The sequence below is a fragment of the Siniperca chuatsi genome, linkage group LG15, assembly GCF_020085105.1.
Source record: "Siniperca chuatsi isolate FFG_IHB_CAS linkage group LG15, ASM2008510v1, whole genome shotgun sequence".
Taxonomy (NCBI): Eukaryota; Metazoa; Chordata; class Actinopteri; order Centrarchiformes; family Sinipercidae; genus Siniperca; species Siniperca chuatsi.
The window spans coordinates 3,572,448-3,592,634 of record NC_058056.1 but is presented as its reverse complement, the minus strand read 5'-3'; the positions used below and the strand labels follow the sequence as shown (position 1 = coordinate 3,592,634).

The 20,187-nt window shown below is 41.5% G+C and overlaps 1 protein-coding gene across 4 annotated transcripts in view; it reads right to left on the bottom strand.

Annotated features, from left to right (window-relative positions):
* Positions 1-20,187, bottom strand: part of gabrb1 (gamma-aminobutyric acid type A receptor subunit beta1) — a 91,004-nt gene that overhangs the window by 22,019 nt on the left and 48,798 nt on the right. For all 4 annotated transcript variants that reach the window (XM_044166377.1, XM_044166376.1, XM_044166378.1 and 1 more), the window contains one exon: positions 11,330-11,412. In XM_044166377.1, coding sequence (XP_044022312.1) covers positions 11,330-11,412 — 83 coding nt within the window. The remainder of the gene's footprint in view (positions 1-11,329; positions 11,413-20,187) is intronic.

Below are 20,187 nucleotides of genomic sequence, written 5' to 3'. Positions count from 1 at the left end.
GACTAAATACCCTAGGGGAGGTGAGATAACAAGACACAGGTGCCAACAATCAAGGGAGGACCAACAATCAAAACTGGAGGGAAAACACAGACAGGAAGTAAAAACACAAGACACACAAGGGAAGGAGACTACTACAAAGTAAACCAGGAAGTGATACACCTAAACTACCACAAGTTTAGTATATTTTATGAGACTAAATAAATTAATTGGCTATCAATTGTCTCTTCTTTGAGAGTGGTGCCCCACTTATTAATTATTAATAATAGTAATAATAATTATTATTCTATTATTTAATATAAATATTGATTCCCAATTTTTTTTTTTTACTCTGTATAAGCATTTGCTTTGTGCTTTTGGTTAATAAAACCAAGTAGATCACCGTTTTCTCTTTTTTGACTTCTTCAATTGATACCCAAGGATTTTTTCAACAATGCTTAGGTAAGGACCCTTGCATTCTACAATTGTCTAATAATGTTATAATGTTGTACCTCAAGAGAGTGACAAGCATTAAAGATGTTAGGATAGGAGTTTTAGGCAGAATGATTCCTAGAACGAGGGGCATACCTCACTTTGTCCTTTAATTCTCTTTCAGATACTAATAACCTTTAGGTGGAAAAAAACCTCAAACTGATCCCTTAGGCCTCCCACAAGGGAGACCGTCAACCCAGTGGTTAGGGACACTGGGGTCTGGTATTCATACTCGCTCACTCCGGTGCGCTACGACATTGCATACATCCTTGAACAAACATGACAACCTGGCACATAGGCAGGAGGTAACATAGTAGTCTTAGTAACTCGAACCACGTGGCAGTACTTGTGAACAGTGAAACAGCACCAAACCAATAGGAACTATATTCGACCATGGTCTAGGCTCCTAAGCAGTGCCCAGATTGACACTTACGTTAGATTTTGGAGTCCATCAGAACTGGTTAACATTTCCATCGGCAATGGACTATTCGTTTTTTCAGCCACATGGTATGAAAAAGAACAATGGACTCAGGACAAAGGAAGTGGTGCTCAAGGAAGAGCATGATCTGGAGTTAAAAGAGGAGCAGCTGAATTGTCAAAGGGAGGAACTAAGGAGGAAGAAGGAAATACTGGCTCTTAATACAGAACTGGCAGCAACATCAGCCAAGATTACAGTCCTGGAAATGGCCCAAGAAAATCCTGATACATCCGTGGACGGCATGAATGAATACGTTAATGTAATTATGGAGAAATATGGATCAAAGAGATTGTTCTACCAACCACAGCACAGACCACAAGTGTGAAACAAAAGACTGGAACTCTGCTTCACTCTACTACCTCTGTAACATCAACACAGCCAGCTCAAAGTGCATCTCAAAAATCATTTGAACATTCATTGAGTCTAAAGTAGAGTAGTAAAGAAAGACTGTACTTCCTTGAACAACACACAAGAGCCCCAGCTCAAGCCTTAGTTAAGAGTTGTCGATACATGGATCCTAATAGGGGTTTCCAAAAGGCCAAAAGTCTGTTACAAAACAATTAATGGATACAGAATTGCAAGTGCCTACATAGAACAAGCTCATATCCTGGCCATCAATCAGAGCTGAAGATCCAAAGGCTTTACAAGCATACTCACTGTTTCTCAGAGGCTGCTGTAATTCAGAGCAGGATATGTCACACATGGATGAGATGGATTTGGCATCCAACCTTAAGGCCATAGTACTCAAGCTGCCATCCAAAGTCCATGAAAACTGAACATCAGTTGCCTGTGATTTGCAAGAGCAGAAAAACAGTGAGGTTAGTGGATCTTGTTGAGTTCCTTGTTAAGCAAGTTCAAATTCACTCTGACCCAATTTTTGCCAATCGCCAAGATGGAAATCAAGTCAAAGGAAAGGATAAAGTCCAGGCCCAAATTGACTGGAAGTTTTGCCACAAGTATTGACCCATCAGCTCAACCAGCCCACTGTACATTCTGTAATAGTGAGCACATACTCGCATTATGTCTTGACGTCAAGAAAAGGTCAAACAAAGACAAGATAGACTTTTTGAGAACAAATGGAATGTGTTTTGGATGTCTCATGAAAGGACACATGAGCAAGGATTGCAAAAGGCACCTGACATGAGATGTGTGTAACAAACCACACCCAGGAGTACACATAGAGTACAAGGAGAATGAAAAGCCCAGGAACAGAGCAATGTCCAGCAGATGGAGCCACATGCAGGCAACCTGTCACCTTCCAGTCGTGTAGGCATATTGGGGCCAGTAAGAATGACTGTGCACTTTCCATTCCTGTCCAAATCAAAAGTGATAAGCAGCAAAAGTGATAAAATCATTAAGGCATATTCCTTCCTCGACCATCGCAGTACTGCTAGTTTTTGCACAGAGCAATTCATGTCAAACTTGAACATCAAAGGCAGAAAGACGAGCATAATGTTGCATACTATGAGCCAAGAGAAGTGTGTACCATTTCAACTTGTCACAGGTCTTGAGATCTCTGGACTGCTTTCATTGCAAGTGTACACACAGGAGGAAATGCCTGTGACCATAGATAACATCATCAGAAAGGACAATCTTTGCAGATGGCCATACCTGAACAATGTGCACATTCCTGGCATTGATGCGAAAGTGGAGTTGCTGATTGGAAAAAACGCCCCAAAAGTCATGGAACCATGGGAGGTAATTAACAGCCAAGAAAATGGACCGCTTGCTGTGAGAACACATCTGGGGTGGATTGTCAATGGACCTCTTAGAGTTCATGATGGCAAAGACACAACAAGCCATCCAAAAATGTAATGCAATAGAATCTCAAATGCAAAGATAGAGCAGCTCTTGATCAGTCAATACAACCAAGACTTCACTGAGAAAGAGGACAAGCATGTGATGTCAATGGAAGAAATGAAGAAATTCATTAAATGTGCAAATGATAGTGTAATATTGAAAGATGGACACTATAATCTGGGCCTACCTTTTTAGGAGAGATGACTTGATCATGCCAAATAACCACTCAGTTGCAGAACAACGCCTCCTAGGGCTGAAAAGGAAATTCCAAAGAAATTAACATTTCAAGAAGGAATACACTGACTTTGTAACTGATGTAATTGAGAGGGGATGTGCTGAAGTAGTACCGTCAGAGCAGCTGGAAAAGACAAATGGCAGATTTTGATACATTCCACACCATGGAGTATATCACCCCAAGAAGAAAACGTTAAGAGTAGTCTTCGATTGCAGTGCATCCCACCAAGGAAAGTGACTTAACTCTGAGCTGCTACAAGGCCCTGATTTAACAAACAGCCTAGTGACTGTAATGGCAGATATTCGCTCAATGTTCCACCAAGTGAGGGTATCAGCAAATGACTTCTGTGGTAGCCTAATGGTGATGTCAATCAATGTCCAGTCGAATATTGCATGCTTGTTCACCTTTTTGAAGCGGCATCTTCACCCAGCTGTGCAAGCTTTGCACTGAAAAGAACAGCAGATTATGCGCTGTACTATTCCTGAGGAAGATAAAGCAAAAATGTTTAATGTGGATAAAGACAAACTGCCCACGGAAAGGGCACCGGGTCTACAGTTGAGTGTTGACTCATATGGCACTGTGAGCTACCTGCGGATGATGAACAGCAGAGGTGAAATTTCTGTTTCATTTATGATGGGAAAAGGAATAGTGGCTCCCTTGAAACCAATCAGTTCCCAGGATGGTGCACACAGCTGTAGTATTGTGAGTGAGAGTGGACACAATGGTGAAGTCAGAGCTACAACTTGAACTTGAGGATTCAGTCTTTCATATTTCCATTGAACACATATGGTTCCACACCAATCGTGTAGCTGTGATCCAGGAGAACACCAGTGTGTTACAATGGAGGTTTGTAGACACAAAGTCAAACCCAGATGATGATACATACAGAGGATTAAGTGCTAAGAAATTAGTTGAATGCAAGCTATGAATACAAGGTCCAACGTTTTTCAAGAAATCAGAAAATGAATGGCCGGCTAACCCCATTGATTTCCAGTACAATCCGGTGGATGACCAAGAGGTCAGAAGAAAAGTCGTCACATTTGTAGTAAATTTGGGCTCAAAAGGCATTAAAATGATCATATTGAATGACCTTAATTTTGGTAAGAGGAAGGAGCAGATTTACACTCACTTCCAGCTATCAGAATAAAATCAGCGTTCATATTAAATAACAGAATCTAACTTGTGTTGCGTTTTATCACATCATAATAGGCTAATGCCCAACATTAAGTAACCTTAGGCATGTTTAATTGATTAGTACTAAGGTTAAGACAATGAGCACTCAGTTTAAAATATTCTTTGAAATATGTCATTTGAGTTGAAAGCGAGAACTTACATTAATGAAACTGTATAGCAAATTATCACACATTTCACTGAAATTGTTTTGTCAATACAGAACATGCTGAGCCATACTTTGTACAAATATATTAATGTATTCACATAAAGAATAGTTCTTGTTAACAGAGTCTCTACTGTTCTTTATCAAAGTCGGCATGTTGAAATAAACTTCGCATTCTTCCTATAAAATGAATTAAACATAACATATTAGTTAATACATTTTATTCTGCATAGCAAAGTCATTTCTCTGCTCTCTTAAGTCTCAAAGTTTTACAAGTCTTGATGAAGTCCTGGGGTCTCATTTATAAAACAGTGTGTAGGATCCATACTAAAAGTGTACATGTACAAAAGCCAAAAATTGCATGCCCAAAAAAAAAATTCAGATTTATAAAACCGTATGTATGCACAGCTGCAATCAACTGGAATCTAAATGGTCAAGGCAAAGCACCAAGTATAAATTGATGCATATAAATGAGCCTGCTTACGCTGAATCATGGAAACAACAGCTGAGAGGACACAGATATCGAGGTGCTTGAGGGGTGGAGGTTAGAAAGCACATATTGTTTGATGGCCACAGCAGTGGGGTCAAATGGAAATGCAGCAAATTTAACATAATTATATTATTCCCAAAAGGGGCTTCAGGCAGAAAGGTAAACATTGCACATTGTTGATCATATCAAACACACACCTGTCGGCTAATTAACGCAGGTAACAGTAATTAACTGTCACTTATCTCTTACATGCACACATTCACTATTTGAATATTTCAACACTCAAACTCAATTAATCAAATCGGCCACCAGGCGTCACCCTGGTGGTTCTATTCACTTTTACAGACACAATCCTTAGCAGGGCCTTGCCATCGCGGGAAGATGACGTCAGTCTCGCTCAGCACATGGCGAGAGTAACATCTATTTGTCAATACGTCCCCTCAGGGATGCTCAACAAGTAATCAAGCACTTTATTTCTTCATTTCCTCATTTATTCACCACAGGGGTATTCACAGGACAGGAGTTACGCTTAGTAACTTCTACTTTTCAACACAGGTCAGGGTCTGACATAACCAATGGCCCGATAGCCCGGGGCCAGTAAAAGTTTATGCAGGCCAAGATGATTGGCCAGTCACTGGCCCATCCAGGTCAGTGACTGGCCAATACACGGTCTTTCCTGCCCTAGCGTCATTCATTCATCATACATACTGTTATAACCTCATATGACTGGAGGACTTGGTATATCAGACAAATATCCAGAGACTTGACTTTAAATGCATGTGCTCAACGCTTCATGGAAGACACACATATTCCACGTTACATGCACTCTGTGTTATCCACACGTGGGAGACGTTTGCCTTCAGGCCTTTCTGGCAGAAAGCCAACCAGTTGAAGCACACCTTGTGTTACTCTGCCTCCACATCAGTGACTTCATCACCTCAGTATAAATGTGCTGCACTACAGTGGGTACAGAAGGTATTCAGACCCCTTTAAATATTTCACTCTTTGTTTCATTGCAGCCATTTGCTAAAATCAAAAGAGTTCATTTTATTTCTCATTAATGTACACTCAGCACCCCATCTTGACAGAAAAAAAAAAACAGAAATGTAGAAATTTTTGCAAATTTATTAAAAAAGAAAAACTGAAATATCACATGGTCATAAGTTTTCAGACCCTTTGCTCAGTATTGAGTAGAAGCACCCTTTTGAGCTAGTACAGCCATGAGTCTTCTTGGGAATGATGCAACAAGTTTTTCCACACCTGGATTTGGGGATCCTCTGCCATTCTTCCTTGCAGATCATTTCCAGTTCCGTCAGATTGTATGGTGAACGTTGGTGGACAGCCATTTTCAGGTCTCTCCAGAGATGCTCAATTGGGTTTAGGTCAGGGCTCTGGCTGGGCCAGTCAAGAATGGTCATAGAGTTGGTCCAAAGCCACTCCTTTGTTATTTTCGCTGTGTGCTTAGGGTTATTGTCTTGTTGGAACGTGAACCTTCGGCCCAATCTGAGGTCCTGAGCACTGTGGAAGAGGTTTTCTTCCAGGATCTCTCTGTACTTGGCCGCCTTCATCTTTCCTTCAATTGCAACGAGTCGTCCTGTCCCTGCAGCTGAAAAACACCCCCATAGCATGATGCTGCCACCACCATGTTTCACTGTTGGGATTGTATTGGGCAGGTGATGAGCAGTGCATGGTTTTCTCCACACATACTGCTTAGTATTAACACCAAAAAGTTCAAGTCTTGGTCTCATCAGACCAGAGGATCTTATTTCTCATAGTCTGGGAGTCCTTCATGTGTTTTTTGGCAAACTCTATGCAGGCTTTCATATGTCTTGCACTGAGGAGAGGCTTCCATTGGGCCACTCTGCCATAAAGCCCTGACTGGTGGAGGGCTGCAGTGATAGTTGACTTTCTGGAACTTTCTCCCATCTCCCTACTGCATCTCTGGAGTTCAGCCACAGTGGTCTTTGGGTTCTTCTTTACCTCTCTCACAAAGGCTCTTCTCCCACGATTGCTCAGTTTGGCTGGACGGCCAGGTCTTGGAAGAGTTCTGGTCATCCCAAACTTCTTCCATTTAAGGATTACGGAGATCACTGTGCTCTTAGGAACCTTGAGTGCTGCAGAAATTCTTTTGTAACCTTGGCCAGATCTGTGCCTTGCCACAATTCTGTCTCTGAGCTCCTTGGGCAGTTCCTTCGACCTCATGATTCTCATTTGCTCTGACATGCACTGTGAGCTGTAAGGTCTTATATAGACAAGTGTGTAGCTTTCCGAATCAAGTCCAATCAGTTTAATTAAACACAGCTGGACTCCAATGAAGGAGTAGAACCATCTCAAGGAGGATGGACAGCATGTGAGTTAAATATGAGTGTCACAGCAAAGGGTCTGAATACTTGAGTATGTGATATTTCAGTTTTTCTTTTTTAATAAATTTGCAAAAATTTCTACATTTCTATTTTTTTCTGTCAAGATGGGGTGCTGAGTGTACATTAATGAGAAATAAAATGAACTTTTTTGATTTTAGCAAATGGCTGCAATGAAACAAAGAGTGAAAAATTTAAAGGGGTCTGAATACTTTCCGTACCCACTGTATATACTGAACATAGGCTACTTACCGGTACTCGAAAAAAATGTCTGTGAAAGAAACGAATACTCCTGAAAGCAACAATACTCCTGGGTGGAAAACAGTGACTGTGGTATGTTTTGTACAGTTTGCTGGCAATTAGCTGCAAAGGCCGTTTGGGAGAGTTAATTTTTTTAAAGGGACAGGTAGCTCACGGAAACCGACAGGAGTTTGGAGTGAACTCGTGCACACAAACAAATGCCATTATGTTCTTTCTCTCACTGTTCTATCTATCAATATTCACTGAAATGTTGTAATGAATGATTCAATTGTGGAAAAAGAGTTATTTTAATTGTTTGGCTGCCAGGCCAGATAAAGTATACAAGGGCCCAGTAAAATTGATCTACTGGCCAAGTGGGCCAGTGGGGGAAAAATGTTACATTGGACACTGCTGGTCCTCTCAAGCATGCGGTACAGTCCTCTCCACATGAATGACTGTTTACACTCCAAACACACCCCAGAATCTCCCTCTCCCTCTCCAGTTTCTTCCCAGGCCACTCTGTCGCTCTTATTTCCCTGCAAGACCTCATTGATCTGGTGAGCAGTGTGAAACCTTCGTCAAGCCCTGTAGACATTTTACCAACTTCCATGCTCAAAAATGTACTTGGGTCTATTGGTCCATGCCTGGTCTATATGATAAATAGCTCCCTCCAATCTGGTTGTGTCCCAGCTTATTTTAAACATGCAGTTGTCAAGCCTCTTCTGAAAAAACTAACCTTGATCCGTCCCTTCCCAAAAACTATAGGCCTATATCTAAGCTGCCTTTTATTTCAAAAATTTTAGAAAAAGTTGTTGCCAAACAGCTCACTGCCGTCTTGACTGCAGACAGAAGCATGCCCCTGAAACAGCTCTTCTCAGTGTCTCCAATGACATAGTGATGTCTTCTGATGTGGGTGAATGCTCTGTTTTGGTGCTGCTGGATCATAGTGAAGCTTTTGACACTGTTGATCATAGTATAATGATTCAAAAGCTAAGGCAATGGGTGGGTGTCTCTGTGAGCACACTGGACTGGTTCTCATGTCTCTTTTAAGCCTCATAAGACTGACAAACTGACCGTTTTGCACAATTGTCTGACTGCCATTAAGGACTGGATGGCTAACAACTTTTTACAGCTCAATGCAGATAAGATTGAGGTCCTTATTGTTGCTTCAGATAGCTTACCTTCCAAGGTTGGTCAGTGTATTGGGTCCCTTTCTTCAGCTGTACAGTCTAATCTCAGAAATCTCGGTGTTGTATTTGATCAGGCTATGTGCTTTGACAAACACATCAAATCATTGACCCATACATGTTTATTCCATTTAGGAAATATTACAAAACTAAGGGCTGTTATATCACAACCTGTATCACAACCTTCTTTGCATTGGCTTCCCATCAGGTTCAGGATTAATTTAAGCCACCAATAGCCACCAGTCCAGGCACCAGTAGCCACCAGTAGCCAGGGAATTACTGGCAGGGCAGTACTCCATTACACAACAACGTGTGTCCACATTGTCATAGATTCACTTCACAAGCACAACACTAAACTTAAAAGATTGCGGTTTATCAAAGTTTTTAATTCTCTCACTCACACACAGCAATCAACGACTTAATACATTTTCTTGGAAGTAAGTTAACAACAGATTGTTGACTCAATTTCACCCTGAGGGCCATGGATGCTGGAAAGAGTAATGGAAATCATGCCAGATACAAAACGCCTAGTTCATTCAGTGAAGATCAAGACCAAGACCAGTGTTCTTGAACGACCCATCACAAAGGTCTGTCTGCTGTTCGAAGACTCCAGTAGTACATTTTCAGTTAAATATTTTTAGTTTTATGTTGTTATTATATGAATAATATGGTAGGAAACCTAATAACTGGTTGGGCCACCCTTAGCAGCAACAACTGCAATCAAGCGTTTGCAATAACTTGCAATGAGTCTTTTACAGCGCTGTGGAGGAATTTTGGCCCACTCATCTTTACAGAATTGTTGTAATTCAGCCACATTGGAGGGTTTTTGAGCATGAACTGCCTTTTTAAGGTCATGCCAAACTATCTCAATAGGATTCAGGTCAGGACTTTGACTAGGCCACTCCAAAGTCTTCATTTTGTTCTTCAGCCATTCAGTGACCCTACAACAACATCCAAAGAACTGCAGGCCTCACTTGCTTCACTTAAGGTCAGTGTTCATGACTCCAGCATAAGAAAGAGACTGGGCAAAAATGGCCTGCGTGGCAGAATTCCAAGACAAAAACCACTGCTGAGCAAAAAGAACATTAAGGCTCGTCTCATTTTTGCCAGAAAACATCTTGATGATCCCCAAGACTTTTGGGAAAATACTCTGTGGATTGACGAGACAAAAGTTGAACTTTTTGGAGGGTGTGTGTCCCATTACATCTGGCGTAAAAGTAACACCGCATTTCAGAAAAAGAACATCATAACAGTAAAATATGGTGGTGGTAGTGTGATGGTCTGGGACTGTTTTTTCCCAGTCTCTTACTTAACCCTCCAATGTGGCTGAATTACATCAATTCTGCAAAGATGAGTGGGCCAAAATTCCTCCACAGTGCTGTAAGCTAAGTTATCACAAACGCTTGATTGCAGTTGTTGCTGCTAAGGGTGGCCCAACCAGTTATTAGGTTTAGGGGGCAATCACTATTTCACACAGGGCCATGTAGGTTTGGATTTTGTTTTCCCTTAAAAACCTTCATTTAAAAACTGCATTTTGTGTTATCTTTGACTAATATTTAAATTTGTTTTATGATCTGAAACATTTAAGTGTGACAAACATGCAAAAAAAATAAGAAATCAGGAAGGGGGCAAACACTTTTTCACACCACTGCACATCATTCTGTACAGTGAAGCTCAAACATTTAAGTGAAGTGACAACAAGCAAAACAGTACTGGCACTGATTGCTTTCTTACAACATAAGTACGGTTAGCCTAGTTTGCAAGGCTACCAAAAAGTGACCTCCAGTATGGAAAGCCAAGTGGACCATAAACATCTCAATGAACCCCTCAGCAGGCTACAATTGTTGCCTGGGCGAGGCTACAATCGAGGAGTAAAGAATCCATTGCCTAGTGTGGGAACCCCAGTCTCCAGCACCAAAGGTCAGTACTGGGGACCAAGGTACATTTGAACCATGCAGCCAGAAACAACAAAAAGCACAAATTCAGTTCGATTTCTTGTTCTGTTCTTACTGACAAAACAAATTTACCACTCAAAGTTTGTTTCATTGGTCGGTGGGCCTTCAATACCCCCTTGCTTCTCATTGGCTAGTGTGCTTATGTTTGCGCTGTACTTTACAAAATAAAGGTTCTACCTCTTTGTCTTTAGACAGTACAGTGCCTTAATGGTCAGGCACCATCATATCTTAAAGAGCTCATAGTACCTTACTACCCAACTAGAACACTGCACTCCCAGAATGTAGGGTTACTTGTGGTTCCTAGAGTCTCCAAAAGTAGAATGGGAGCCAGAGCCTTCAGCTATCATGCTCCTCTCCTGTGGAATCAGATCCCAGTTTGGGTTTGGGAGGCAGACACCATCTCCACATTTAAGAGTAGACTTGAGACTTTCTTGTCTCTCTCCTTCTGTCGCCTTCAGCAGGTATTTCTGCCTTCAGAGCTGTAGAATCTGGATCTATGATTGCGGGCCTCTTAATGCTGCCACGTTCCTGCTCGACAATCGCTACTACAATTATTATTATTAGTCTTATTATTGTTCCTATTATTATTTTATTAATATTAATATTACCACTGTCATTACATAATTATGTTAACATGTGCCATAATTATTATTATTATTATTATTGACCAGAACTAAAAGGCAACAGTGTATTATTTGTTTCCGTGGTCTGTACCAGCTGAACCAAACTACAGGTGTGAAAGAGACCTTAAGAATATTACACAAACTCAGTGTTACTTACAGCTCTCAATCTCTAAGGTGCAGTTCTGCTCATCCAGTGGGTATCTGCGCAGGTCCATCATGCAGGCAGCTGTTGTGGTGATCCTAAAAGAAAAAAGATTTTATGTCATATGCTAATATCTTAAGAAAAATCCATAATGAGCTCCAATTCACTGTGCCCTTACATGCCTGTACTTCCACAACTAGAAATCCTCATTTATATGCACTGATGGGCAATTCAGTCCATACCATAACAGATCCAGCATTCAAGTTTCAAAAGAGGAAAACATTTAATTTACTGATTCCTGGGGAAAACACTTGACACTTGACAAAGAATTAATAATACAGTACCTCTCACACACATTGAATCCCACAGCACACTTCCTACGTACCTACTCAGCCTTCAATCACACTAATCTTTTTATGTCTCAGCTTGTACTGAACGAGCTGGTTCTTTCCCATAATTGCCTTTGCACTGCTGAAGTCATGAGCCCCCTTCCCTTTGGGGCGACTGTGGCATAGAGGTAGAGAGGCTGATCACCCACCAAATGGAAGATTGGCGGTTTGATCCCCGGCTTCCCCCAGCCTGCATGTTGAAGTGTCTGTATCTGTCCTTGGGCAAGACGCTAGCAAATTGATCCCGAAGACTGTCCCATCAGTGTGTGTGTGTTTGTGTGTGTGTGTGTGTGAATGATTAGTTTCTATTTGATGAGCAGCTGACACCTGGTATGGTATCCCCTTCCATCAAGGTGTGGCTGTGACATATAGTGTCAAGAGACTGTAGTTTTTAAATGAGTATGTCCCATTTAGTTGGTCTTCTGGTCTTCAGCCTCATATAGCTGCTTATTGGTTTGTTGTATAGGGAAAGGGTCAGGCATCATAATCATTTGTTTAAAACAGCAAATATAATTAAACATCATCACAACTAATTACTAAAACAATTTAGACATATACCATTCAAACTGCAAACTCTGGCATTCAAACTCTGGTAGCACAGTGGATACACAGGACAAGCAATTTCTGCACCCTTCCTGTTTAGAGAGATGGAGCTCTGTAATAATGTACTTTCAAATGTAAATTCAAATGTTTTATAAGTCTGCATAGGTGAGATTAAGGCATGTTTATGTCAAATCTTGAAGAATATTGTATAAGGGTACAACTTAGAGGGACCACCGTTTTTTTTTTTTTACCTAGGTAAGATCCTGATAGAGTGGGGAAAGGGGTTGTACTAATTTCTTTATATGACCTTTCTAATAAAACTAAATGAAGCTACATTATGGAGTGTTGGTAACCCCATTTTGCTTGGTTGTTACCTTTTCTCCTGGCAGGCATGTCATGTTCTTCCTGGGATATGTTAGGCCCCGTAGCTGTAGACACATTTCCCCATTTCCCCAGCCATAACACATCATGCATCGCTAAGCTCCAAAAAATTCTATCAAACTGCTTTGTGTTTAATGTAGGCACATGGCCTCCCACTGGTCTACCTTGAAAGCACACTGCACAAATATTTTCAGGGTCAAAAAATTGCATATATTTATTGCAAATATTTGTATTTTTATTAAGGCAAGGCAAGTTTATTTGTATATCAGAAATACTTTATTGATCCCCGAGGGGAAACTCTTTTGTTACAGCAGCTCACTGTCACGTCAGTGCACACAAAGAGTAGTATAGCACATTCACCAACAAGGCAATTCAAAGTGCTTTACATAAAACATAAAAGCAACATGGGGCAATATAAAAATATATTTAAATACACTTAAAAAGAGTTAAATAGAAAATAAATGGTGCATGAAAACTGAATGCTGCTTCTCCATGTTTAGTTTTTACTATGGGGACAGAAAGCAGACCTGTCCCAGACGACCTGAGAGGTGTGGATGGTTAATAACATAGCAGAAGATCAGAAATGTACTTTGGCCCAGACCATTAAAGGTGGGGTATGCGATTCTGGAGAAATACAATACCATGACAAAAACCATGATATAGAGTGAACAACGACACAGCAAGTAATGTAACTAACACTAGCTAGGTTGTGGGTTAGCTTAGGTAGGTTATGAGTTAGCAAACTATCCCTATAGTTGCTGCTGCAAAGCTAACAGCCAGAGAGGACAAGACGGCTTCCCAGAGCCAGCACACCAGCTCTAGACACAGAGTCACAACTCTCCTGCTACTACAGCATCACAACTACAGGATATCTTGGCAAACTAGAAAGTAAGATGAATGTCTGTGGGCAACTCATTAACATTACCTGACACACAAATCATGGCTGGAATGGCTTGAAAAGTGTTGTGTGGCCTGGTCCGAGCCACTTTATTTATTTCCCATTTACAGAGCCAGGGCTGTGTACAAACACCAGATTTTTTTTTAAAATACGTGCATTGGATAAGAATCGCATACCCCACCATAAGGTGTTTTATAAACCAAAAGTAGTAGTAGTATTTTGAAATCTTTTTTTTTGACAAACAGGAAGCCAGTGTAAAGACATCTGAACTGGAGTGATGTGTTCCACTTTCTTGCTGTTAGTGAGAACGCGAGCAGCAGCGTTCTGAATCAGCTGCAGCTGTCTGATCAATTTTTTAGGGAGACCTGTAAAGACACCACTACAGTAGTTGAGTCTACTGAAGATAAATACATGAACAAGTTTTTCCAAATCCTGCTGAGACATAAATCCTAATTCTGGATATATTCTTAAGGTTGTTACATTGTAATTAATTAATGTGGCTGTTGTCATGTGTGCATGTGCCAACATGCATGGTGCCTGTTGCCGTTGCTCCGTCTTATCAACTTTTAGCTTTCCTTTTTCTTATAAAACTTGAGTAACTTTGTGTAAGTGTAATTTAAACTACGGTCTTTACGGAAATGAGAGTAGAGAGTGTTTTGGTTGGTTTTTTTTTGCCATGAAACTCCTGCTACTCGGTCAGGGCACTGCTGCAGAACAGCTGTTTGGCCGCATTGTTTACACCAGGGAACAGCTGATCACGCTGAAGCCGAGTGGCATGGCACCCAGGATAACCAATGTCCCCACTGAGATTTGGAGGAGGACACACTGAAGATGTAGAGGTGGAACGATGCAGCGAGGGAAGAGGGGTCCAGACAAAAGAGATTTAAGCCGTATCTGCCTTCTCTCGTCATGGTCAATGTGAAATCACTGGCGAATAAAATGGACAAGCTAACGGCGTGCAATGCCATTCACACCGCCATAGCAGAACTCCAGACTCAACACCTGGGTGCACTCATATTAATCTTGGGTGACTTCAACCATGTCAGTGTTTGAACAACTCTGATTAATTTCACCCAGTATATGAGTTGTCCTACTAAAGAGGAGAGGACACTGGACCTGCTGTATGCTAAGGTTAAGGATGCATACAGCTCTTCCCCCCTCCCTCCCTTGGGTAGGTCAGACCAAAACCTGGTTCACCTCAAACCTTGCTATGTGCCTCTGGTTAAAAGGCAGCCTGCGACCACAAGGACAGTGAGGAGATGGTCAGAGGAGGCCTTTGAGACAATTCAGGGATGTTTTGAGATGACAAACTGGGATGCACTCTGTGAGCTTCATAGAGAGGACATTGGCGGGCTTACTGAGTGCATCACTGGCTACATTAACTTCTGTTCCAACTAACATGGTCCATTGTTATCCAAATAACAATCCGTGGTTAACAAGGACATCAAAGACATCCTGAATGCCAAGAGGAGGGCCTTTATTGATGATAATAGGGAGGAGGTGAGGGCAATCCAGGCTGACCTGAAGGTGAAAATCAGGGAGGCCAAGGAGAAGTACAGGAGGAAGCTGGAGTCAAAACTCCAGCAGAACAACGTGAGAGAGGTCTGGAGTGGCATGAAGAGCGTCACTGGCTTCAGACCGACTGGCAGCAGAGAAGTTGAAGGCAGCTTGGACCAATGAATGAACCAATGAACTTAATCTGTTCTTTAACAGATTCGGCACACCGGCTCCTGCTCATCCCCCCTCTAACTCAGCTGCTGTCTGCCCTGCTTCCCTGTCCTCCATCTTCCTGGGAGAGTCCTACTGTAGAGTCCCCCCGTAACCTCTGCTGTGTGCCTGACTGCTGACCAGGTGAGGGGACAGCTGATGAAACTCCAGCTATGTGGAGTCCTTCACCATGTCTTCCACCTGAGTCTTCAAAGGGCTCCTGTTCTGTGGAAGACATCTTGCCTTCGGCCTGTGCCAAAGACGGATCAGTGGCTCCAAGGACTACAGACCACATAATGAAGACCCTGGAGAGACTGGTGCTGGAACAGCTGCAGCCCATGGTCAGACCCCTCCTGGACCTCCTTCAGTTTGCCTACCAGACCCGTCTGAGAGTTGAGGATGCCATCGTCTTCCTGCTGAACTGTATCTACACCCACCTGGACAAGCCGGCAAGCACAGTGAGGATCATGTTTTTAGACTTCTCCAGTGTTTTCAACACCATCCGGCCAGCTCTGCTGGGGGAGAAGCTGGCAACGATGCAGATGGATACCCCCCTTGTGTCCTGGATTGTTGACTACCTGACTGGCAGTCCACAGCATGTGTGCATCTGCAGCACTGTGTGTCCGACAGCATGGTCAGCAACACTGTGGCCCCTCAGGGAAATGTCCTCTCTCCCTTCCTCTTCACCATCTACACCACAGACTTCAGCTTCAGCTAGAGTCCTGCCACCTTCAGAAGTTTTCTGATGACTCTGCTGTGGTGGGATGTATCAGCAGTGGTGATGAGACTGAGTACAGGGCTGTGGTGGGGAACTTTGTCTCATGGAGTAAGCAGAACCATCTGCAGCTCAATGTGACAAAGTCAAAGGAGCTGGTTGTAGATCTACAAAGGGCCAAGGTACCAATGACCCCGGTTTCCATCCAGTGGGTCAGTGTGGACATTGTAGAGGATTACAAGTACCTGGGAGTACACATGGACAATAAACTGGACTGGGCTAACATATATCTTTCAGTATTGCACTATTACAGGAGACACATTTTTGGGGAAAGATGTTAAGTGCCTTGCTGATAAATGTTATCATGTGATAACTTCTTTTATTATCTTGAACAAAGACTAAGGGGGTGGCCATTGTGGCTAGATGTAATCCCAAAATCAGGATCATGGACACATGGTTGGATACAGCAGGCAGACTGGTTATTGTCAAAGTAGAAGTTAATGGCAGGAAAATAGCCTTTTTATCTGAATTTGCACCAAATAGTTTTGATAAAGATTCAAGAGTTAAGTGAGTACTCATTTATAGTTTATAGTTTAATGTTGTTTGGAACTTAGTTGAAGAAAGGACAGGCAAATCTGAGACTAGAGACCAGAAGCTGGCATCCTCTGCTCTGCAGGCATGGGCCAATAGTGTGGGGCTTACTGATCTATGGCTATTAATCAATCCCTCAGTCAAAGACTATTCTTTTTTCTCTGCCCGGAATAAATCCTTCTCAAGAATTAATTATATATTTGCATCCCCTCAATCTTTTCAAGGGATCTCTAATATTACTCTTTACTATTACTTCCCATAGCTCTTTCTGACCAAAAAGGTGTGCTTTGCTCAGTGGTGTTTAGCAGTGTGTCTTCTTGTGCACCTAGGTGGCATTTTAACACCACTCTGTTGAAAAAGGAGGGATTTAGGACACAGAATACTGTGGGATTCGTTAAAGTTTTTTTTATTAGCCTCTAATTTGCGCAAGGCGCAACTTCCTAAGTTACAAAAATTAGAAAATGACTTTGTGAATTTAGAAGAACTACTCAGAGCAAGCACCTTTACAACATGAAATGTTAAAAAAGGAAATCATTGTTATTCTTAAACAGTGCTCAGAGTTCTTAATTCACAGAACCAGGCAGCATTACTATTTCCATGGTTCAAGGCCCAGCCATCTAATAGCTATGAAGATTAGGACGAACAAACAGTTTTCAGACATCCCCTCAATTAAATCTATTACTACTGATCCTACACAGATCAATGACACTGTTCGTAGCTTTTACTCTGATCTTTACAAAACAGATGCATCTTTTGACAAGGACAAATGTGATGACTTTCTAGCTTGACTAAATTTGCCCCGTCTTTCTGAGGGGGATGCCAAGAGGCTAGCAAGGTGGATTTCACTTGAAGAACTAAAGGACGTTGTTCTCATTCTACAGAAAGGCAAATCATCAGGGCTTGATGGCATACCTCCTGAGCTATACTTAGCCTTTTGTGATCTTATCAGTCCACTGCTTCTAGATATGATCCATTTTTCAATAGGAAAAGGCAGCTTGTCTAGGGATGTAAATATAGCAGTGATCTCCCCTGAAGACCCAACAGAATGTAGTAATTTTAGGCCCCTCAGCAAAATTCTGATGTGAAAATATACTCTAAGGTACTCTCCCGTCGCTTTCAAACTCATATGTTATTGCCTGCTTTATCAAGTCGCATCTAGCCTCTGGGCGGTTGTGGTTGTTGAGTGAGTCACCCACTAATTGGAAGATTGGTGGTTCAATCCCTGGCTCCCCCCAGCCTGCATGTGCAGTGTCCTTGGGCAAGATACTGAACCCCAAATTGCTCCTGAAGGCTGTGTGAATGATTAGTTTCTTTCTGATGAGCAGTTGGCACCTTCCATGGCAGCCTCTGCCATCAGTGTGTGAATGGGGTGACTGTGACATGTAATGTAAAGCATTTTGAGTGGTCGGAAGACTATAAAGGCACTATATAAGTACAGTCCATTTACAATGTCAGACGATTGCATCACATAATCACAAAAGTGCAGCAATAGACGTCAAAACCCCAGCAGCTGTTTTGTCCCTTGATGCAAGGAAGGTATTCAACCAACTTGAATGGCTCTATCTATGGTCTGTTTGGGAGGCGATGGGGTTTGGTGTGGCTTTTATCCAACTGATAAAGGTGCTATATTCAAATCCTTCAGCAATGGTGCTTAGAAGTAAAAATTGTTGCGCTCTCACTCAAGCCCTTGGCCCAGATGATCTGGCAAACTTCTGTTATTAGCATCTCTATTCAATTGCAATCAAAGATCCATCCCAATCTACCCCACACCTTTAATCAATGTTAAATGAGCTTGGGTGGTCAAAATCTGCCCTTTTGCCATTAAACGAGGCTGCCAGACTATCTCTTTGCCTGCAAATTTACTCTATGTCCAACACTTTAGATATTTGGGTATTTAAATATTCCCCTCACTGAATCAAATTGTAAAACACAATTACACGCAAACACTGAATAGGGTTCTAAGTGATCTAGACAGATGGTCAAGCTTGCCTAACTCAGGCACGTATTATAAAAATGATCGTATTACCCTGACTATTTTTAATTAGTTCTATGATTCCTCTCTCTCCCCCTTCTGGCTACTGGGGTAAACTCCATGCAGTTGTTTCCAAATTCATTTGGAATGGGAAGTGTCCTGGCTTAAAGTCTGCCTCTGTCCAGCTGGGAAAATTAGATGGAGGTCTGGCGGTGACAAACTTTAAATTGTACTACTGGTCTTTCAGTAACACTTTATTTGAAGGCGGCTTCATAAGACTGACATGACACCGTCATGACCATGACATGACACCTGTCATGAACATGAAGGAGTCTTTATGAAGGTTTATGACTGTTGTTATTAAGTGCTATTCACTCAATTATGTCACTTTTAATGCAAAGTTTGAGATGTTATGTTATGACAACTTGACATTAATCAAGACAAAAATGTCTTTGTCATGACAACGTGACATTAACCAAGAAAACATAACCTGTCATAAACATGACATAGCAGGCCTAATTATGAAACTTTTTAGCTTTATGTGTTAACATTACATTATACCATCATATGTGCTTGGTTTTGACGATTGTCATGAGACAATTGTCATTATAATTGTGTTATGAATAATTCCCTTGACCTCAAGTAAAATGGAACCATTTGAACTTGTCATAAAGATGTCAGTAAGTTTTATTACACTGCCAAATGCTTTTATAACGGTGTCATGAATTATTCCCTTGACCTCAAGTAAAGTGGAACCATTTGGACTTGTCATAAAGAAGTCAGTAATGTTATGAGGGCAATTTGTTGACAGAGTACAGTACCAAGGTGATTTATGGAGTTTCCTGATGGACAGATAGCTTAACTTTTTGCTAAAGTAATGTTAGTTAACCTAACCACATTGGTGGTGGTTGAGGTAAGTTTCCCCCCTTCACTGTGAAGCACTTTGGGTATCAAGATAAAATGCTAACATTATATATAAATGTAATCCATTATTATTATTAATATGACCGCTAACTGCTGCTAATTGTAACTGTTAGCTGCTTTTAGCTAATTAGTGTGGTTAGACCCGTGCAAGCCAGCCTCTAGCAGGCAATGTCAATTACGGTTTGGGCGATTATAACTCAACTGCTCCAGGTCTGCCGCTCATTAGAAAGGTTCTGTAGTGTTTCCTGCAGATGGCATCCCCATTTCCTGATTTTTAACAACAAGGGTCTGGTGATTGGGGGCAGGCCTGACACCTCCTCAGTTGGAAAACAGGGATATCCATTTCCTGGGTGATATTTACGATACAGATGGGTTATGTTCCTTTCAGAACATTAAGAACAGCTTCAACCTGCCAGGCGCATCTTTCTTCTTTTATTTACAGCTTAGGGCAACTGTGAAGGTGCACAGTGTACCCCTTTGTCCAAACATCCGGATCAAATCAGATCTTTATTGTCCCTCAAAGGGAAAATTCGATTTACAGTAGAGGGCAAAAACACAACATACAAGTGGACATGGTAATCATATAGTTACAGCAAACAACCTAACAAAAATGATGTATCTGTTAAAATTATCAAACTTCATGAGTTGATTGTCAAGAAAAGAGGATCTAAAGGTATGGTGTCCACCTTATAGCAGTATTTCATTAATACTATATATCAAGCCTCCTATAAAATGTTCCCATTAAACAGAATA